This window comes from Hordeum vulgare, chromosome 5H, assembly GCF_904849725.1.
Source record: "Hordeum vulgare subsp. vulgare chromosome 5H, MorexV3_pseudomolecules_assembly, whole genome shotgun sequence".
Lineage (NCBI taxonomy): Eukaryota > Viridiplantae > Streptophyta > Magnoliopsida > Poales > Poaceae > Hordeum > Hordeum vulgare.
The window spans coordinates 357,683,879-357,706,571 of NC_058522.1; the positions used below are offsets into that span (position 1 = coordinate 357,683,879).

Sequence of the window (22,693 nt, forward strand, 5' to 3'; positions counted from 1 at the left end):
TCACTGATATGTCTTGAATAAATGGTCATTTTAAAAATCATGAACATTTTATATTTGCTGAATTGTGAATCATTTTATAACAAGTGAACAGTTTTTAAAAATCATCCATTTTTTTAACCGTGAACAGTTTATTATTTCTTGAACCTATGTTTCAATTCCCAAACAATCTATGGTTTCATGAACAATTATTTTCACAACTAAAAAAATGGAATTTTGAAAAATCATAAATGAATTTAAAGAAGGACAAAATAAATTTAAATAATAAAACATGGGCTGGCCCATGAACCCGTGTTTGCTGCTATAAAAAGAGAAAATCATTGTTCATGCAATCAAGTTTTGTCGATTGATGTATACTTATCTTTTATCTGAAATGCATGGACAATTTTTTATTCAGTGAACATTTTTTGAATCGATGAATTCTTTTGTAAATGGGGAACAAATTTGGGTATTCGTAATTTTTTTAGTTTTTCTCAACATTTTTAAAATTCATAGACATTTTATGCATTATTCTATAATACGAGGAAAAAAATTGAAATCATCAACATTTTTTGAATCCGTGAACATTTTCGGATTTTCTGAACCTTTGTTTAAACGTCCAAACGTTCTATGATTTCATGAGCATTTTTTTTCCAAACTAAAAAAAATTGAATTTCTGAAAATCACGAATTAATTTAAAGGAAAAAAATTGAAATAATAAAGCATGGGCTGATCCATTAACCCATGGTTGCTGCTATACCAAGGGAAATAATAGGGATGACAAAAATTGTGGCCACGAGGGATCGAACCTGGGTTAGGTGTGTGGAAAACAAGCGCTCTGGCCATCAGACCGCGAGCACGCTGATGGCCGTTTAAGTTCTCGTAGCTTAATAACCTTAGGCAACGACGACTTTGACAGAAAAGGTCCGAACCGTTTTTTCACTTATGGATGGCATTGGTGGGTAATTTTAGCCAACTTCGGAGGCAGTTTAAATGACGGACGATCAGAAACCCAATTTGCTTTATTATTAGGGAGAGATGATACAATCAACGAACATTAGAACTACCAAGCCTCAGTCCTCCACCTCAGATGAGTTGCCCCTCCTTGAGGAGGTAGTAAGACTGAATGTAACACCATCACGGTGTAGATGTAGCCATCCAGCCATCACATGCCAATGGAGGCATTGATAGAGGGCCTGGGAAGACAGGAATGAGCCCTCGGTGTGTAGCACCTATTATGCTTGTTTAGCAAACGACTGGTTCTTGTGGGGCGCGGGTAGGCGGATCGTTGGATGCGATGACATTGGCATGTCCTGTCACTCCATCTACACAGACGATTGGGTCGTTGGTCGACACAACATAGACGTCGTGTGCCCTTCTAGGTCGCTGGATGGGACTCATGTGTGAGTGTGTAGTACTGTGAAAGGGGGAAAGAGTGTGAAGTTTGTGTGACCGAGCACCTCGGTGCTCTATATCTGCTACGTTGAGCCATGCGTGTGGATCATGAACTGTCGCGTCGGTGTCCCCTCGCAAGTCGGGCTAGCATTAGGAGCTAGATTGTGTAGGCGTAGCTACTTGGTACAAGTGTTTGACACATTGGTCCATTTGCATGAAGTGTTTTGGAGCATGACGTGCTCTTTTGGAACATGACTTGTGACCGTGTATGTACCCAACAGACGGAGCGCTTACCTAATCGTTAACCTAAGGGGATCCCATTTGCTCTGCCCACTAGCTCTTCTTCGTCAACCTGGGGCGCAGCTCCGTCTGCTCCCCCAGTGGACCAGTCGATGGGAGAGATGCGTCATGGAGCGCCCAGGTAACAAATCCTTCAAGTATTTCTCTAGCATTTGTCGCCGGATCCGCTGCGTCGTGCTTTCCCCCCAAGGGGAAATGTCTACGGCTAATAAAAAATCTCAGATCTCATGCGTTTTTCCCTGGATCTGCAGCCTTGATCCCATTGCTTCCGGTCCAGTATGTTCTGCTCATCCGGGTGAGTCTGAGGCTTCTATGAGCATAGCTGTTGGAGAAGAAATACATGGGAAGGACTTCCTGGACGACGGAGCAAGTGTCGGATTCAGTGCCAGATGCACGGAAGCAACCAACGGCTGGACTAGGAGGTATTGTCCTCGAAGGCGCTCATTTTCCATTTGATTCCAAAAAGATCCATTTCTTACTTGCTTCGAACTGAAATGCCGTGAGCAATTTGATTGTGTCTCAGTTTTTGTGTGCTTGTGGCATATTCTAAGTACTTCCCATATATGCTTTGTCGCACTGGAGTTGTAGTCAATATTTCGGAATATACAATGGTTATGAATATACAAACTAAGAGCTTTCTAATTTTTGATTCGGAGTATGGATTTAGTTTGACGTCAAATTAATTTTGAGCCTGCAAGGCTGTAAGTAACTAATTCCGATGTGGTTGTGACTTCATGAGTGGCCTCGTCTTGTAAGCATTTTATGGAAAACACATCAATAGTAGAGGGGGTTGAATTCGTAGTTTTAGTTTGATGCATGGTACTCGATGGATTCCATATGACGTGTGTGTTTTGTTTGATGGCTCTGCCGTTCTGCTTTTTGATCTAATAGAATGCTCTTGTAAATTGAAATTTGATTGGATAGCTTTTCCTATTTGAACTTGTAAATGTAATTTAGCCGTAAATAGATGATATCAAATGAGAAGGTAGTTGCAATTTTTTCAAACCATGTGACTTTGTTGAATGCTGCGTTATAGCCTGTGTTTTTGTTGTTTTGTGTTTGTATGTAGAATTTTTGTGTTGGGTTGGTCTTAATAATAATAAATCGACTAATGTTTCCTTTGTCAGTTTTATCTGCCTCACATTTTTCTTTAATTGTATATACAAGGGTTAGGATTGGCAAGGCACCCATCGAAACGGAAATGAGTGCAGCGAGGAAGAGTGCTTTGGAATTATCAGTGAGAGCATACATAACCAAGTGCGATGGGAATGTTGCCAACCCTGTTATTGGAACCTCGTTCGACTCCGTAGACGAGGCTTACAATTTCTATAATTTATATTCATGGGAGGTTGGTTTTGGTATTAGGCTATCAAAAAGCCGGCTGAATGTTAACCGGTCAAGGTGCATGCAAGAGATTGTGTGCGGTTGTGCGGTTAGTCTTTGTTTCGCTATCTTGCTAGTTATTGCGTTACATTGGATACCACGGAATTTATTGGTTTGTATAATTTTCTAATTTTTCACGGGAAGCCGGTGAAAGATAACACTAGATCATCCAGGTGTGGGTGCAATGCTATGATCAGGCTATTAAGTTCGGAAGACAATGGGTGGTACATATGTCAGCATCGCTCGTCACACAACCACCCTCTCTCGATGACGTGTGGCAAAAAAATTGTAACATCCCAAATTTTGGAATGTTAACAAAATTATTAGATTGATTGTTTGGTTGCTTGAGTGATTGAAAGCTTGAGTGAAATTTGAAAACTTTTCAAAACTTTTGAATGAGAGGGAATAAAATGACTTTCCCCTTCTCCGATGAATTCAAATTCAATCATTTAAAAGCAAAGAGAGAAGATGACATGACTTCTTCAACTATAAAGAATTTGAACGGAGTTTGCATTTGAATCCTTTCAAATATTTGCCCTTGCTTCTATATTTTTCTTCCCCGAGAAATACCCCGAAAATAATTCTTGCCAAGCAAGAAAGAGAGGAGGAACATGACCCTCCAAACCGGGGATATTCCTTTGAAATATTTGGACCATAAAACCCAAGGTTTATTTGAAAAATATTTGCAAAAAGAAAATAAATCAATTTAGGGATTTTCTAAAAAACATTTTTTTGAAGTATTTATTTTGGTAGTGGAAAAATTCCCATATTTTTGGATTTATTTTTCTGAAAAATTTAATATATTATACCCCTATATTCCAAGGATATTCTATTTCCTTTTAATCGTATTAATTCCTGTTTTAATAAAAAGGGAAAGAGATCTCTTATTTTAGGAATGCACTTGGGCCACGTTAGGAAACCAATCTAGCCCAATCCCACCTTCTTCTTCCTCCCCCGATTCGCGGGCTACACTTCCTTCCCGAGCCTCCCACCACCCCTATAAGAACGCCCCTCCTCTCCTCGTTCCATTTTCCCTATCAGCTCGCCCTCTCCCTGCCCGTAGCCACGACGCCCCCATCATTGTTGTTCCTGCAAGGAGCCGAACAGAAGAACGCCCAGGAGCCCTTGACGCCCCCTTCCTCGCCTCCAGGACCCCCTCCGCCGTTCCCCCTCCCCGCCGGCGACCTCCCCACCTTGCCGGAGCAGCTACCTCGCCGGAGTTCTTCCTCTCTATCACCCATGGTGAGATTCACGAAATCCCGTATTGCAGTTTTTTCAGAAAATTGCAATCTTAGAAAATTCATATATATTAGTCTATAACTCCGAATTAGGTGATTCCTTTTGCGTTGGATCAAAAAATTTATGTATTTTTTGTAGAGATATAACTTGTCTATGTTTGGATTTATAAAATTTGAATTAGATCAGATTTGATTTAAAGCTTGTTTTGCTTATACCGGGAGTTTAAAAATAGCTTTTAAATTAATTCTTTTTGCTATTGTTTCCTATTGATCATATCTTTTAGTAGTTTAAGTTTCAATTTTTTAAAAATATTTTTACTTAGGGCTTTAAGCAAAATAGATTTTGTTTTAGCCTTTTTTGTTTTCGTGCTATTTCTTTTGTATTAATTGTTCTTAATTTGTTTTTTTTGTAATTGTGACAAGTTATATTTTGTTTTCTGATGTTTACCAGTAACTTTTCAACAACAACAAAATTTTATTTTATTTATTCTTATTTGTTTGCATGGAATCAATTCTAGTTCTATACTAACTTGCGAATTGATTGCATTGCTAGTTTGATTTCCTATTTTGAAAATACTTATAAAATAATATTGTTTTGTAAATTTTACTTCTGTTATCTTAGTTATTTTATATTTTGTTTTATGTTATTTTTTTCTATTTTAGTGTTTTATTTTCACTTAGAACAAAAACTATATAGTGTTTGATGTAGTAGAAGGCTTCCTAGCTTCTTTGAAGTTTCCTTTGGATTTTTATCCGCTCTCTCTTATTGATTTTTGATTGCATCAACTTCTATTGCTGTTTGTTAATTGATTGCTAGAATGATTGCTAGTGTGAGTGCTTATGTGAATACTATGTTTGATTATATAGATATCATCGGAGAGTGACGAATAGTTCTATCACGTATTTCCCGAGAACAAAAATTCTTCTTCGTCAACATCACCAGGCAAGTCATTTGATCATGTATCACCTATGTTTTATGCATCGTAGTTCTACCATCCTATGCCCAATTGCATGATGAGTAGGTACTTGGAAATTATGGTTACATATTGTAGTATCATGTGGTAGGCACCCAACAACCCCGTTACTTGGCCCGGGACGACAAATTTCATATTGCTATGCTTGAGTAGACGGGATTCTGGTTGAGAGTTTATCACGAGTGATGCGAGACTACTTTAATAACCAAGACCGGTTAAGTCAAGACTTTTCAAGACCTCGTGATGCAATGCAACTCTGGGTGAAGGACGGTTGATCGGCTCCCTGGAGAAACCAGTGGATGACCCGGGATGCTGGAGACGGCCATGACATCCTGCAGAAAGCTTCACCCAGGCTCAAAGAGACGGACGGATATTTTCAAGACCCAAGGCTTACCTGCACAGCCACAAGTCATTATGGGCTCTAGCTTGGTTGGACAACGCGGCGACTCTGGACACGCGGTGCTAGCAGATGTAGAAGGACGGTAGGATTGGATGGGCACCGACAGGGATTTAGAGGGACCCGTTGAAAGGCCATGTTTTGATCATCCGGTCTTCAAACACCCTGAAGTGCGAGGACATACACGGAGGCGATCAAATCTTGTGGGGAACGTGTGCAAAACTCTACAGAGTACTCAAACCTAATCGATTAGCCGTGTCCACGGTCATGGACAACTTGAGCCAAAGGAACTGAAGTTATCTGAAATTCTCAACACAAATAACAATATTGATGTGGGTATTATTGACAACATGGGTACGAGAATTGGTTGGTGGAACCATCTCGTTAACAACCAACAATGTAGTAACATTTTGCTTTTAGCCCCTCTCTTATTGTAGGAGAAAATTTGCTTTACGCTAAAACTTACAACACCACGTGCCATATATGCATATAGTATAGATGATATTTTACCCCCTCTCATATGTGACTTGCCAACATATTCAATATGCTGACCTACACGGCTGCAACGTCTTATGTTGCAGATATTTTTCTTCGACGAGTAAGAGTACGATTCAGGGTTACGGTCTACACTCAACTTGTCGTTGGTGTTTATTGGGACTCCACTCCCTTGACTGCTTCCGCTGAGATATTTAAGGTATATATCAGTTTTACGCTATTTACATGTGATTGCACTTTGATATATACATTGATGTACTATGTGTGCCAGCATACTGATCCAGGGATGGCACAAATACACAGAGGCTTGACTCGTCTTGAGTCGGGTCGCTACAAAAATGCACTAGCAATCTCACAAACACATTGACCGTTACACTAAAGATTTGGTTACACAGCTAAGGCAAAACAATGTTAGTCTTGGAAAGGTCTTCAGCATAGTTGGAAGTTTTTTTGGGTGTATCGAAAATGTTCCATTCACCAAGAGGGCGTTAAAGACACTGTGTGTCAAGATTAATAAGGAGCAGAGTGATTCTGATGCAAGGCAAACAATGGACATACTGTCTGAGATGAAGGCAAATGACCCGGCGTTCAATTATACTGTTCAGTTTGACGAGGAGAGCAGGATAAAGACACTTATGTGGGTGAATGGTAATAGCATCGACTAATTCATGTGTTTTGGAGATATTATAACGTTTGACACAACATATCAAACAAACTTATACGATATGCCATTTGGATTATTTGTTGGTGTGAACAACCATTTCTAGAGTATAATTTTTGGTGGAGCGATGCTTAGGGATGAGAAAGAGGATACATTCAGATGGGTCTTTCGTGAGTTCATTAGAATGGTTGGTGGGAAGCATCCACAGACGATACTTACTGGTATGTCTTATGTTGGATTGTCTTTCTTAACACAAGCTCGTCATTTAATGTCTCTTTTGTGAATGCTTACATCTCACATCTTGCCAATGGATGTTATTTCAGATCAGGCTCGTTCGATGGAATTGGCGATTGAGGCAGAGCTGCCAAATACAGTGCACAGGTGGTGTAAGTGGCACGTGTTGAAGAAAGCGAAAGAATCAATGGGCGCATTGTGGGGGGAGAATAGTGATTTCAAGACTGAGTTTCACAACTTGGTCCATCACATGGTGACCGAAGAAGAGTTTGAAGGTGGGTGGGCTGCAATGCTGGAGAAGTACTCGCTGAAGAAACATCCATTCCTGACACAAATCTATGAGGTGCGTCACAAATGGGCGAAGCCGTATTTTAGGGGAGTGTTCTGTGCAAAAATGACAAGCACGCAACTGAGTGAGAGTGCAAATCACATGCTGAAGGGGTATGTTCCGCCTGGCTTCCCTATGCATCTATTCCTACGCCAATATGAAAAATACAATTTGACAGAGATTCTGAAGAAAGCTACCAGGAGAAGCGCACCTCACTTGTTAGTTAGCGTTACCACGTAGTGTGGTCGGTCATCTGGTAGCAACTTTAGTTTTCCCTTGGTAAAAGAGATCTAACAAAATATATTACATGTATGAGAGACATGCAAGCAAAATTTACACGAGGGCTATGTTTGAGCAGTTTGGGGAAGCTCTTTACAAGGTTGGTGCCTACGTAGTTGATGTAGTCCAGCCTATGGCAATTTATAAGCTAACCCATGTTGATGCAGCAACACGTGCGAGATGGAGCAAAGTTGAGTTCATAGTTAAAGTGAACGATGACAAATCATTTTTTATCTATGAATGCGGGTCATTTGAGCACTCTGGCATGGTCTGTTGCCATTCGTTAATAGTAAGTTTCATGACATACGTGGAACAAGATAGATTTACGGTTTATATGAAAAGACATGATTGTGCTCGGAAGTAATATCGTTTTGAACTGTGGCAGGTCATGATTGAGTTGCTGCTTAGCAGAATACCAACAAAGCATATATTGAAGCAATGGACGAGGGATGCACGGGATATCTTGCCTGGGCGACTTGTCCGGTACCAAAGAGACAATGGGCCTCCTGCTAACAATACATACATGCATCATACTATGTAATTCAAGCTTTGGATTGCGTACGGCTCGGTGACAACAATGTGAAATGTTTTGGAGTTTTCACGGCGATGATGAAGGAAGTTTATAAAACCCTACTGCCTCTAAGTCAGGATAAGGATGGTATTGGACTTGAAGATCGCGAGACAGCTGTTGATGGCAACAATATGGTTGATCGTGTGCCGGAACTATCAAACTGTTCAGGAATTGCTCCCGCAAAGTAGAAACGGTCAGCGGGGAGGCCATCTTCAAGCAGAGAGAAGGCTCCATATGAAGAGAAGCTGAAGAGGTCTAGATTTTGCACCATATGTTGGGGTGAGGGTCACAAAAATACAACTTGCCCTGATCGAGGTGATATACCCAAAGCCCCAAGGAGGTTGCCGAAGTGTGGAAAATGTGGAGTGATTGGTCACCGAAAGACTGCTTGCGGCAAAATTGTTGATCCGTTCGAGCCGAATTTCCTTTAGGCACGTCGCATTTTCTAAAAAAAGTTATGGTAGGTGCGCACAAACAATTTCTGTTGGTTTCGTATTAAGGCAGTGTGCCAGAATATTTGATGGCAACATAACGTTGCTATGATTTATGTAATTGCGAATTGTGTACTTATATTGGTTCTGAGAATTTTTTATGCTTGTATTGTGACATGAGTCCTTGATAAATCCTATAACGTTGAATGCGTGTACTTATATCGGAAAAATAGGAAGTTCATATTTTATGGAAACTGCTATATGTACATGTTTCATGCTATGTTTTATCTTGTTGAAAAAAGCATGCATTGTTGACCTGGAATTGAAGCATACACCAATCCTGTTTGGCATCGATTTCAAAACAAAACATTGCCTGATGTGTGCCTGTAGGGGTAACATTTTTTGCACAAGGTTTGTGGGAGAAAAAATATACAGATGCTGATGTGTGGCAGGGTGCCAATTAGTGGACAACATGCATTCTGGGAGGGGGTCACTTGGTAGATGGATCGGATGGTTGGAGGCTTGCGCTAAAAGATAGACATGGGTCCGGTTGATGGCGATAATGGTGAGTGGACTGGTCATACCTATGCCATGCACTGCAGCCCATGCGCTTGGAACTGTTGGCACGTTGTGCGATGTGATACTTGGTACACTGGTGAAAATATCTCCTATTAATGCACCAGATCGACCCCTGTGCGCGCGCGACACGCAAGCGTGCTTGAGTTCTACCGAGGCCGGGTTGGGGATCTGTACCGAGGGATTGATTGGAAAGCAAAGATTATTACAGAGCACAAACAGAGAGGAGAACACGCGGGCGTGGTCTGCGCCGCTGCCGCAACCCCTTCTCATTGGAATTTTTTTTCCCTTGATTAATTACAACTACGACGTGTACAGACAGCAGAGGAGAACACATGGGCGGGTTGGCGTGTACATGCAATGGCTATGCATTTATTGCATCTGTACTGCGCTGTGGTGTGCATGCGGCACGCCGGTGTACTGTGTATAGGTACAGATTGTGAATAAAAGATACCTTCTCTAGTTGTTGTTACCGAGGATTCAAACTTTTACCTATGAGAGCGTTTGGGATTTGAAATTCAAAACTATAGAATTGGAGGGAAACTAAGAAATTTTCTGTTTCTATTTAAGGAGGTGGCGGGGTTGGTCGAAAACCTCAGCCAAAACGAATTTGATGGCGCCCTGCAGCAACACCAACATGCCGTCTGGCTTGACGATTTTGTCAGCTTCGACCTGGGTGGCAAGCTCGCTCGTAGTGAGTTATAGGACAGTTTTGCTAGTTAGTAAAGAGTGCAGACAAAATATACCACGTGTATCTTAATAGACTTAATTTTTTTGGCTTGCAGCTTGATGGTGGTGGTAATGTACTGCCGGTCCCACATGAAGCTTCCCATTCTTCTTCGCTAGCTACCGCCATTGATGAGGTTTTTAAACTACATCCTTGAAAGAAAAATTTCTGCTTATTTTCTGGGTTTAACTAAAAAAGCTGCTATTATCTAAAGGCTAGTGTGCTCGGACAAGGTCCGATAGCAAGGTGTGCGGTGGATAATAGCCGAGATGGTACACAGGTTAACTATAAGCTTCTGTACTAAAACTTATATGCGGTTCAAAAAAATATACAGGCTCATCGTTTTCGTATTGCTAACCATGTTGTTGTGGGGCCAGATTGCAGATTATGAAGAGCATGTGTACATCGAGGAGGGCACAGGGGACTTCGATCCGTTGGTTGCAGGGGTGTGCTGTGCGGAAGAGTTGGTTCTGGATGATGGCGATAATGCGTCAGGCGTTGGAGCTGTGGATGACAAGGCAGATGAAGACGATGCACACAACCGTCCAACGAAGCGCGCCAAGCTCTAGTTTGCGCAAATTAAATATGGTGATGGAATCTACGCAGTTCACGTCTGTGTGATCAAAAATGATGTAACTTGTAGTGCATCTGAACTTAATGGGAAGAGGATTAACTGTTAAGATGAACCTCTTGAAATTGGTTTGGCATCATCGTAATTACTTCTTTTAGGCGAGAAATGGTTTTGCATGCATGCATGGGTAGGTGCTTTGCATTGAGGGGTGGGTAAGCATTGAGTAATCATATAGTGAAGAAGTAAAAAAAATTGAATGACTAGGATAACCGGTCTCACCTACCCATGTGCCATCAGCCTACTTGGCCACTAGTTCTATTTAAAGCATGCCCTGGACCGGCCCATGCTTATCCCCACAAGAACAGCAAAATATCCGCAGGTTCAGGTGGGGGGTCTACACCAAGAACACCAGCAAGAAAGAGAAGGTTGGTGATCTTAATCTCCTCGTGTTAACTGCATCTCATTGAAGCTGGCTTGCCATCTAATAGTGTTTCTTGTTTCGATGCTCTTGTTCCAGATAACAACGTTCCATTCGGAGATGAGCATGGCGCGTGGTCGTCCAAAGGGGAGCTCGCCGGCGGCATTGAGGCAAGGAGTAGCCGTCGCATCGGCGACGACTAGGAGTGTTCGGACTGTGCAAACTAGCTTCACCTCCATGGCCTTGCAATCCATCGCAGGTGAATGGAACCCTCTGGTCCGAGAAGTATTCGCCGAAGTAGGAATGTCAGAGCTTTGCAAGATTAGAGTCTTAGGAAACACAAATAGGATCTTCTCCATGTCTTCGATTTCTAGGATAGATTCGGATACCATGATGATGGACATGGGGGATGGTGTTTTTCTAGAGTTGAATGCTAGAGAGGTTGCCAAAGCGACTGGCCTACCTCCGGGTGGTAGGAAAGTAGACATCCGAGCTGGGCAGTGCCTTGCTGACCGTGAGGTTTTGCTAGCAAAGGTTCATGCCATCCTTGGCACTGACATGCCTCGTTCGAACAGCATCCCAGTTTATAAGGTGAAAAAAATAGTGCAATCTGCTAGCAAAGATGCTATACAGTGTGATGAGCGGACTACGATGAAGGCGGATGTAACACTTTTAGCTAGTTCGACCTTTCTTGTTCCGAGAGGTGCGACAACCAAGATAGCAAATGAGCTACTGCTGGTTGTAGCTGAGCCCGATAACCTCGCAGAGTTCGATTTCTGTGACTATGTTGTTGAGGGGTTGAGGGAGGCGGCAAGAAAACTTAGAGAGGACCTATCAATGGATGTTGTAAATGTAAAACTGGAGGGATGCCTTATAGTGCCACACGTTAGTTTTGTCATGCTTGTATATTTTTTGTTGTGGTGTAAACTACTCTCACTAGCATCGCTTCTGGCAGATCATGTGGCTGGACTATCATGAACATGGCCTGCATGGGAGAGAGACTCTTCAGTTGCCAAGAATTGGGCATTACTCGGACACAAAACTGAAGGACCTCGTCAGGAAGCATGCCACTGCGCAAGGGATTAAATGTGGCCTGGAGGTAGAATTATTCATACATTGCATTTAATTCAATGTTCTTTCTGTTTCACCATTTCTTCCGGTTCATTCCCATTTGCTGCTCAAGGTTTGTTTGCGTTTTCTCTGGTTCTTGTTTTGTGGTCCATGCATTTCATTTGTTACTCTCTGTTGTTCGTTTTTCAGTTAGGCGATGTTCCCCGGTCACCAGCGATTAGAGTACCTCGGTCATGCTCACAGGCGGCGCATGCACAAGCAGTTGCCGCACGGATGGTGGGGCATGCTAGTGGGTCACGCAGCGCAGCTGGCCCGGTTGATATGGATAACTTACCACTGCTGCCAACAAAGGTTTGGCGATGGATTTATTTTCATGAAAAAATGTTTCTCTTTGAAAGGCGTATTTAGTAAAATGCATACTAAAAAAAGTTTGGTTGTCTTTTTTTAGGTTGTTTAAGCTTTCAAAGCTACCATGGAGTTCCATTACAAGAGATGTGAGGTGGAGATGATGAAGGTGGTGGACAACATGAGGGACAAAATCGCAGTACAAATTAGAGCCGCGTCGTCAGCAAAAAGGCAACGGGATGCTGAGGAAGCTTTGGATTTCTTTATTGGGTAAGTGAAGAAGCAAGCTTCTCTGGCTGTGGCTTCCCAAGTTCGTGTTCCTCATCAAGCTTCTGAGTCCGCGGCTCCACAAGTTCATGTTACTCATGGGGCAAGTGCTTCTACATCTGCAGGTTGGCATAGCATCCCTTGCTAGTTTCGTGTACACGCATGCTACCGTTTGCTACATTTGCATGCTAGTTTTTGTGTTGTTGATCGTCTGCAATTATGCACCTAATTAAGTATAGCTCTTGGTGCAGTTGCTCGTGATTTGGCGGCAATTTCAAGAGAAGAAGCAAAGTCGATGATGGAACTAAACGTTTGTGCTCAACATTCTGCCGGTGCAGGTAATACGCCTAATGCTCATGAGTTACATCATAATAAAAACCGTCTCCTCGTTGATTACCATCAATTTTGTTGTGAGCCAGGTGCTAGTTGTAGTCATGGATTAGCATATGCTTCTACTAAAGGGCAGCCAGGTATTGTGGAAGGGAGTTATTCGGCTGCACATCATCAGCCTGGAGGTACGCAAAAAAACATTTCTGAGTAGTTTCACTGTTGCCATGCATGGGAGAGTAAGGACAAATTTTTAATGACCTCCAACATTTCCTATAGGAGAGCTACTCGGCATGGCCAATCTGGGTAGCGAACCGCATGACAAATGCATGGTTGTGGATCTGAAGTGCAAAGGAATAGCTACAGGTTTGCTCGATCAGTATAATCTTGCTGTTGTTTTACTTTGGTACTGATTGCTCCACTCGATGCATGTGTGTCAGTTGCCCCAAGGCCCACCCGTCAGCAAACCATGCATGAACTTCTCCCACCCGCACCTAACGTAGAGGCCGCCGCTCCAAATGCATACCATGAGCCTATGATCGACACCTCATTTCTATATCTCATGACTGAGGGTATGAATTATTAAGTCTCACTATTTTGCAATATATGTGCCATACATCCATGGAAAAAAAAATTGCGGCACCGTAGCTAAAAAATCTATTATTTTCTTAGACACGTTACCGCATCAAATTGTTGGGCAGAGCTCTTTGGGGTTGGTTAGTCCAACTACTAGTTCGATTGCAACTTGCACGCCGATAAGTAACAAGAGGATATGTATTGCAGCCGTTGACACAACTTCGCCGCTCGGTACTAAAGTTTATTCAATCTCAACACTTCCAAATGATGTTTAGGGTTGCATCGTGATATTCATGTGCACGTGATCGCGCAGCTGTTATCCGTGCCGAGGAGTACTTTGCACAAGAAGAGGAATACGGTTTCTCACCGTTTGAACTTGAGTTGTCTCACGCCGACCTGTACCCCGATCATGTCTGCCAAAACTTTTACGAGGAGTTCATTTACCTTTCTTGCACGAAGAGTCTAAGCAGGTCAGCTCCATCAGCCGCCAAAATGTGTTGATCTTTTATGTCGGTGTATCTCTTGTGCTAATGATTTACATTGTTTTATGGGCAACACCTGGTACAAGAGTTCTTCCCCAACACTTTTGATGATGGATGGGCATAAGCTGAAGTATCAGTTCAGCATGGGTGGTGCGATGTTCCACAACGGCATGGAAGCTTGGGTGCGTGGGTTCAACGAGAGGGAGAAGAAGATGTTTGATAGGGTTGGATTGCAAGTTTCCAGGGGTCTCCTCTCACCAGATGTACCTGTAAGTTAAACAATGGCAACTGCGCATGATTAATTTGCATGGATGTTATGGTTTGATGTGCTTGTGAACATTTGTTTGTGTTTTTATTGTATTTCAGCTGCATATGGAGAACATGTGGAACAGAGAGGCTCCATCCATGTTGAGGAGCTTGATGTCAACAAGTAGCCTTGGTTATGCACTCAGGCTTTGCAGGATGGTATGTACCATGCACATGTTAGTTCACTGGATAAACGTGATGTCTAATTTCTTTCTGTTATATTTGCAGATCATGGTTCCAATAGCATTTGATAGGGATTGGTGTTTGTATGTGTTTGACAAGCTTCTCAAGCGCTTGAGTGTGCTTGACCCCATCTTTACAGAGATGGTAAAAGAGGATTACAGAGTTAAGCATGGCGTAACTATTGACTACATGCTTAAAGGTATGAAGTACGTGGGGGAAATGCTAGATGACGGGTGGTCCATGCATATACCAGATTGGGGTGTGAAGTACAACATCAACATGCATCTTGCGTGTGCCAGGTACAGAAACCCGCCTGTACAAACTTGATTTAAGATTGAGTTCTTTCCAGATTTTGAACAGGTTGTTCATTTCTCTTTTCGAGCGGTGAATCTCCTGGTTACATTGCTTACTACGCTGACAACTTCAATAGGACTAGACTAGAGGAGGACATACCTCGGGTAATTTTCAAAACATGGTTATGAGTATTCCTATCAAAATATTTTACATTGGCGCGATCTTTTGCTAACCCTCAAATGTGTTGTGTTTGGTTCTGCAAGCTGGATTGGCGTCTAGGAGGAAGAGGATGTTGTATGAAACTTTGGCGGCCCAGTGCAGCACTGCTCCTCGCGCTGGCTTCATGGTCCAGGTGGCAGAAGAAATTTAGGTTAACATGCAGATGAAGGAGTTCCATCCCGTGTCGGTCAAGCGCATGTGCGTTGGCTTGATTAAGTAGCATAAAAGTTAAGCTTGATGTGTTGGCGATCCTTTTGTGAACCTATCAGTGACTATGGTGCTTTTGTGAACCATGTATTATTCTGCTTTAATATTACTTATTGCCGAGACATCCTAATCACTACACCAGCTTGTGTGCTAGCCGTTGGTATGTGCCTAGCCGTTTTCAATCTGCTTGCATGGTGCCTTCGCGTAACGTATCTCCGTGTTTTGAATTGGCAAGTAGCCGTTGGTATTGGGATTGGACATGGGGGGTCTATAAAAATGACCCAGCTTTCCTTGGCCAGCCTCATCATCATCCCACAACTTAGAATACACACAAATGGCGTCTTCCGGCTCTTCGTCCTCAGCAGCTCGGTCTTCTTCGCGTAGAGGGTTTGGGCCCCCCATGAGGTCTCCCGTGAGGTACCGCCATGGGCCTCTAGACTACGAGCCAGCTGATGTGTGTGACTGCAAAGAGAAAGCAGCCATGTGGATATCGTGGAGCGACGATAATCCAGGGAGGAGGTACTTTAATTGTATGCATTTCAAGGTGAGCAAATGCAGAAACTTGCTCTTCGTTATTCTGTCGAATCTTTTCTGGTTTTTATATTTCAGACCAAACACATTGCTCTTTCCCCTTTGATCATCGAGGCGGGTGTGATTATTTTTCATGGCGCGATGACCCTATCAAGGACCCGTTCCTAAAGCAACTAATAGTTGATCTAAGGGACATGGTGTGGATGCTTGAGAGGATGAACGAACATCTACATAGTGCTGCAAGGACCGGTGAGGAGGAAATCGCCAATGAGACTCGTCAGCTAAGAGACAGAATTGAAGCAATGAACGAAGGTGCCCTGGCTGCTGAACGAGCTGCGAGAGCTGTCAATGGTACAAATCAAATGAGGATTGCTTTGCTCATTCTGGTGTTGGCTATGCTTTTGTACCTGACGGCGACACGTTAGGTTTTTAGTATGCTTCCAATCCACTTAGCTACTTTTATATGTGTTCCCCTATGGAGTTTCATTTCGGTTTGTCCCCCATCTACTAGCTTAGTTAGTTGGTGGCAAGTTGTATCCAACTAGTTTATGATTTGGTTGGTAGTCATTTGTATCAAGATAATTGCTGAGTATGTTGGTTATTTGCAAAAAAAAGTAAGTGTCAAACCACTGAACAAAATGGAGGAAATACCATCCTGATTCCATTCGATTCTGTGATGTGCAGTAATGTAATACAGGAAGAAGGAACGCATGAAAACATTCATAGATCCACCGCCATCTTGGTCTATTTGAGAATAAATATAAAAAACACAAAAATTTGGTGTTCGTTAAAGGAATTGAGACATGGTGATCTTCATAGAGCTAGGAATGATCCCTTGATGGCTTCAATGGCGTCCGACGGGATCATTGACTCGTTACCATCCGTGCGCATCACCTCATAAAGCACCCAGTTCTTGTGTCTCTCCAGATTGTCCTAGTTTCAAAATCAAGTGTATCGAGTGTTAATACACAAACACATACAAAAACAGGAGCTAGCTTCCATGTTAAAAATGGTAGGTACTAACTTTCGTCACTGGGATTTGGAACTTCTCCCCGTCGAAATTCCATGCAAGGAATGTAGTCCCTGCACCATAATTATATCTGTGGCAAAATAAGATGAAGCAGGTTTGTAATTCAGCTTCAATCTATATTAAAACAAATAATCTTTAGGGTGTTAAGGTTATAGAAACATACTTTTCCATATTCTCAATCATTGGGACTGGAAAAGACCTAGTCCATTCTCTGTAGCTGCAATGCCAGTTCTCAAACATAATTTGCAAACATCTAAAAAGTGCACTATGAAGTTTGTCTGAGACGTATGTGTGCATGTTCACTTGGCGATTGCTGAAGCCAAATGGTCCTACTGCAGGGTCTAGTACTACGATCCTTCTTTTCAGCATGTCAAATGAGTAAAGTGCCCAACCATCAGGTAGAATTGTTGGGATATGCCACTGCGAGAAATATTATTCAATTTTAGCAAAATATGATCTTATTCCGTTGTTGAGATTTATCAAAAAATAAAAAACTTACAAGCCTGCTTGATGCTGGGTTCAAATCAGCCACTCCGTCCGTGAAGCTTGTCCGGATAGATTGGATGGTCAATGGGTCAGCGTTAGACAATACCGCGGTCTGTTGCAATGATAGTAGTGTTTAACATTTACAATGAAAAAAATAGTATTTGTCGCTGGATATGAGTTGACAACGTATGCAATGATCTTACAGCGAAATCAGGCTCCAGGAATTTCCTCCATATCATTGTTGATGTGTCCTTGTTGTAGAACTTGTCCATTTGGCCGAATCGCCTGAAGATGATAGCGCCCACCTCGTGGCTGAGTTTGTCAATACCGGCTAGTTGTTGATGCAGTTCAATGCCATCTATACATATGAGCCTTGGCTTTGGGTGGGCAATCCATTGTCTATGCATTGGTAATAAATAGTTAGCGCGGATGCTGCGAACTAGCAAAATATGATATTTTGATAGAAAGGTGAGTTGATCACGAAAACGTTTGTTTCGAGAATTACCATACAAGAAAAGAATATGGTTTACCTTTCTAGTGTTAATCGTGAAGCTGCTAGGAACCAATCCTTGATAGTTCTCAGAACAGTTTGGCTTGGGGGGAGTGGTACTGATCCAACTGACCATGGATCACGTGCCAATTTACATTTTGGCAATCGTATCTTACTCGGGACAACGTCGTTTGTAGTTCCGAAAGTGACGTAATTAGATGATGGTCTTAGCTCGGCGTAGTAGCTGACAATAGATGCGGTTAGATCATCAAAAAATGAATATACAATGTCGGCAACTTGATTGCGTGCACCGTCCTTTGCAGATATAGATGAGTTGTTCAGAATATCGATGCCAGGTGGTGTTCGAACTTGGATTGGTTCATTTGGTGAAACACATATCTTCTTTTGCGACTCGGTTGCATTACTGCTTCCCATCACACAATTCCTCTTACGGGCATTTGAACTATTCCCATAATAACTACCTGCCGCATAACAATTAAAGTTAGAACAAAAAAATAGACTGTGTGTGTGTATGAAATAGCAATGCATGACAATTTGGAAAACAAACGATTAAGCGTTAACAAAATGGACCTTCATTAGCAAAAATGCCTTCTAGTCTAGTGTTTATCTTATTGGATATCGGGGTCAAAAAAACAGTTGCTTCATTGTTAGGAGCTGGTGCATTTTCCGCATCGATGTCATCTTCGTTTTTTAGCCTGCATTCTTTCCTACCAAACGCCTTGCAACAGGTGCAATTGTCAGCAATGCATGATACTAACTTGTCTACAAAGTTGAACATTGTTGACTGGAACGACTGTCTCATTTCTGAAATATGAGCCAATCCCCGTGCATTGTGTTCGTTGAGAATCATACCAAGCTTTTCTCCCGACTGCATTAAATGGTAAATTCATAAAAAAATATGAGAGATGTTTTAGGCGTCTAAACAGAGTTATGGTTGGGCATCAAAGGGCCATGGACTTACTATTGTCGGGTATTTTGTGCGTATATGATTAGCAAATTCTAGTGGACCAGTCTTGGTGTAGCTTGCTCGTTTGACGGGAGCAGATGCAAACTGTGCCCGTTTCGGTGTCGGTGTAGGCCGAGGAAAATTGTTTGCAGGATCGTCGACACACACAAGTTCCTTGCTGACATTTTGTTCCCTACGAAGCTGGTGCGTTGAACAAAAGAGTTTGAAGCATCAGATAAAAATAGTGTGATTGGATATTATAGAGAATGTGATTCTGCGACTAACCGAGGAACGGTGGTAAGATATTTCTCCTCCTCCCATGTTTACAGATATGGCGTCAACCATCTTTTTCATGGAATCATAATCAAAAAGTGCAATTCTTGGGTAGACGCTCTGCGGTTTGCTGTTGACGTCGAGATCTAGGCTATCTAGAACAAGAACCTGCACATGTGTTTGGTGGGGTTAACAACATAAATTACCTGTGCATGTGCCATGCTGTGAAAAAAATGTTTGATTTCGTGTACCTGCAGGAAAAGATGGCACCCAACAATGTGTATGGTTGGGGGTCGCCTCAATACATCAGTTTTGAACTTCCTCACAGCTTGGAATAGGTGAGATAGCAGGTAACGACACCAATTCCATTCTTTGATTTTGGTAACATCGTTTAAGGCTGACCAAAAATCAATTTTGATGTAGTCGTGTTTGGCAGATGGCGCAAGGGCATGCCCAACTACAAAGATTACAAAAGCAATTTTGAAACACTCCTTATCTATCTTCCTGGAGTCAACTGTGATGTCGCGGTTAAGGTATTCCTCTGATGCCTTCAGACTATGAGTACCTTTGTCGCTAATGCATGCTGCAACCCGTGTAAATTCAACGCAAGCATCTGATGGCTCCACACCTTCAGAAACAATTGTGTGCTCACCGATTGGGATGCCAAACACATAATTTACTTGGTTGTCTGTGAGCTCGAGCATCCCCTGGCTTTCTAGATTGATAATATTGTTCTCCACATCAACTCTATCCATCAAGTAAGCACTGTACTTTAGATTTATCTTCTGCCAAGACTTGATGTGCAGCAATCCATCAAACCCAGTTTCTCGGACCAACTCCTTCTTGAAATCTGAGAACTTTGAAATCACGACGCCTATTTTCAGCAATGACAACCTAGATGTTATTGCTGGGGTTCCAGGAGGGCCGGGAGATCCTCCTGAACCGTCGCCGTCACTGTCAAAACAGTCTGGTGATGCTTCTTTCATTGTTTCTTGATTTACAACTACTGGTGCTTCTTCCATGCTAAAAAGATTATCCAACGCTCGTTTTTCCCTAATATTTACATACAGAAGTTTCTCTATCAATCTCGTGGATGCGATTAAAAACCTATTTTAGATCTACGCAGGCGATGCATGGAACGGGGGCGAAGTGTTGGGGGAACTTATAACATACCTTTCAGGGAGACCCTCGGCTAGCCTGTGAGTAGTTCCAGATGGACTGAGCAGCTCTCCCGCACGCGCATCCTTGTCCGTGTTCTTCGGGGGCGTGGAGGAGCTGGTAGGAGAAACGAAGCAGGCGATATGTATCAGGCGGGGATGGACGAAGATGTGGTAAATACCCTCCCTGCCGCGAGGGCTAAGAAACAATAAAGAAGTACTTCTGATTTGACATGAGCATGCTGCTGAATTGATCACAACGTTCCTACTTTTCACATGCATGTACAGTGCTTAGTGCTTGGCCCTGTATTTGCAGTCCTGTCATGTACCAACACTGTTTATTTGACCTTCTGTTTCGGACTGCATGCGCGTGCTAGCCTCGCGCCGGCTTGTGTTAGTGTTAACTGTGACCTTGGTTTAAGGGAATTAAGTTCAATTAGATAGTACTGGTCCTAGAGAACGTTGTATCACCACGAAAAATTAACGAGAAAAAGCTCACAAAAAAAAGTGAGCTCATGGGCCCTCCCAGTCCAAATTAACAACTTCATATTAAAATCCGAACACCGCCTGGATTATAATCTTATCCTACTAATCGCTGATTAATTCCAAATGATTATATAATTAACGACGACCAGCTTGCGTTGGAATCTAACCCTGACACAACGTGGAACATCACGCGTCGTGTATTGCTGGTCCACTACAAGTCGATGATACAAGTTAATGTGCCATGGTACTGCTGGTGACTTGCGGTAGATCGTGGACCTAATTCCCTCAACTACCTTCCGCAATACACGGCGTGCTGCTATCGATACGGGGGACAGCTCCCATTATACGGTGAGGCGCGCGGATCCCTAACGAGTGTGGATGGACGGGATGTAGAGCGGATCCCTAGCGAGTGTGGATGGACGGGATGTAGAGCACCGAGGTGATCGGCCTCATATGCGAATTTTCGGGAAACTGGCCTCTATATTGTTATCACCAAAGAAAACAAACTAAACTAAATCCGAACTCTATAACTCATCATAAATTTCTTTTGATTCTCCTCTCCTCCCAGGTGTTCCTCTTCAAGACATCACAGGGCAGAGACACGGGAGTCATAGAGGTGGTCGAGGTTGGGGGCATCTAGGATTTCGAGAGCAACACCCTCCCGATGTGTGTGCCTCTCCTTTTATCGATGAATCAGAGTCCCGGGCCGGTGTCGCACCAGCAAGGCTGCAAAGAAAGCCAACTTTAGAGTCCAATCACACCATCGGCATATGTGATCCCGATGGACCGCGCTGGCGGAGGGCAACCGGGGTCCTGGCCACGTTGATGCGGTGTGGTGATATGCTTCTGTACGGGATCAAAATCGGACAGTTGAGGATAGAGATTGAGATTGAGATTGAGATCAAGATCGAGAGATAACCTGCAGATAGGAGAAGGCCGCCTTGCCTATTTTTAACCTGCAGATAGGAGAAGGCCGCCTTGCCTATTTTTCATCACGCTCGAGGAAGATAAACAGCGAGAATCCGTAGCGGCGGAGGGAGCACCTTGTTGTTGCCGGTTGAAGTAGACGTGCGTGGTTAGGGCCAGTTCTTTTGCTGGGGCTCTAAGCCCTCCTGACTTGGACGCACGTCGTAGGAATGGGATACGGGTGCGCTGCAGCAAATTTCGATGCGCTCCACCAAATTTCGTCAACGGTTGCAAAAAAAAAATTATAGCAAAAAAAATATCTATGTAATCGTAGCAAAAAAACCGAAGCTCATGGTGCGTGGTGTCAAAGTCAAACGTCGGTTGTAGCAAAAATTAAGACGGTTGTAGCAAAAGTCAAAACGCCGGTTGTAGCAAAAATTCAACGAACTCGAGTTGCAACCAACCGTAGATGCAGCTTTTTGAATGGACAAAATATAGCAAAATGACAAACGTTTGCATCAAAATTAAATATGGTTGCAGCAAAACCGAGCGGAAAAAATGTTACAAGGCCTGACCAACAAACCACGCGCGCGCGAAAAATGCTGCATGGCCCGCACGAGCGAGCGAGCGACCGACGCGTCGGTTCCGCCGGTGCGCCGAAGGGAAACGTTTCCTTTTAGAATAAGCTCAAATAAACTATCCCTAACCAGCTTATTCTAGAAGTCCAACCAAAATTATTTTTTAAAAGCCTACTAATTAAGACATACTAGCAGGCTTTTAATAATATATTTTTAATTGGGCTTCTAGAATAAGTTATACAGGGATAGCTTAAGCTGTGTAGGAATAGCATATTCTAGAAGCTTAAAAAAGCTACCAAAAGAACTATCCCTTAATAAGGAGTTGGGTAGCCGCGAGTGAGGAAGGAAACTTTAGGTTCAAGATGGTCGTGCCCCCACCAGTTAGAACTTAAAAACTAATGTGACTCTCCATAGCTGAAATAATGACGTGACATAAGAAAATCACAATAAAAATTGATAGTGGGTGAGAATTTATTGACGTTGCACCTCGCTCATGTAAACAGTGTACATGATGAAAGAATAGGGAGTAGTGGGGAGCAACTTCTTAAGAATGATAGA

General features: G+C 42.7%; 1 protein-coding gene and 1 pseudogene across 2 annotated transcripts; one reads left to right on the plus strand and one right to left on the minus strand.

Annotated features, from left to right (window-relative positions):
* Positions 1–1,779: 1,779 nt before the first annotated feature.
* LOC123396707 lies at positions 1,780–11,157 on the plus strand (annotated as a pseudogene).
* A 5,274-nt stretch (positions 11,158–16,431) lies between these two features.
* Positions 16,432–21,737, minus strand: LOC123396713. Of its 2 annotated transcripts, none has more exons than XM_045091566.1 (12): positions 21,608–21,737; positions 20,182–20,283; positions 19,260–20,061; positions 19,021–19,176; positions 18,751–18,936; positions 18,360–18,657; positions 17,809–18,250; positions 17,482–17,677; positions 17,292–17,390; positions 16,956–17,212; positions 16,787–16,862; positions 16,432–16,695 (listed from the first exon to the last, which is right to left on the minus strand). In XM_045091566.1, the coding sequence occupies exons 3-12, from the start codon at positions 20,028–20,030 to the stop codon at positions 16,576–16,578; spliced, it is 2,601 nt and encodes an 866-aa protein (XP_044947501.1). In that variant the 5' UTR covers positions 20,031–20,061; positions 20,182–20,283; positions 21,608–21,737; the 3' UTR covers positions 16,432–16,575. The 2 variants fall into 2 exon arrangements, with proteins under 2 accessions (XP_044947501.1, XP_044947500.1); XM_045091565.1 differs by having other exon boundaries at positions 21,571–21,737.
* Positions 21,738–22,693: the final 956 nt, after the last annotated feature.

What these genes read in the sequence shown, in the direction of transcription:
- LOC123396713 (XM_045091566.1), bottom strand. Translation starts at nt 20,030, where the DNA reads ATGGAAGAAGCACCAGTAGTTGTAAATCAAGAAACAATGAAAGAAGCA. An exon ending in ACCCAGCATCAAGCAGGCTT is followed by an intron (nt 17,213 to 17,291) that starts GTAAGTTTTTTA and finishes TATTTCTCGCAG; the next exon opens with TGGCATATCCCAACAATTCT. An exon ending in TCCAAATCCCAGTGACGAAA is followed by an intron (nt 16,696 to 16,786) that starts GTTAGTACCTAC and finishes TTTTGAAACTAG; the next exon opens with GACAATCTGGAGAGACACAA.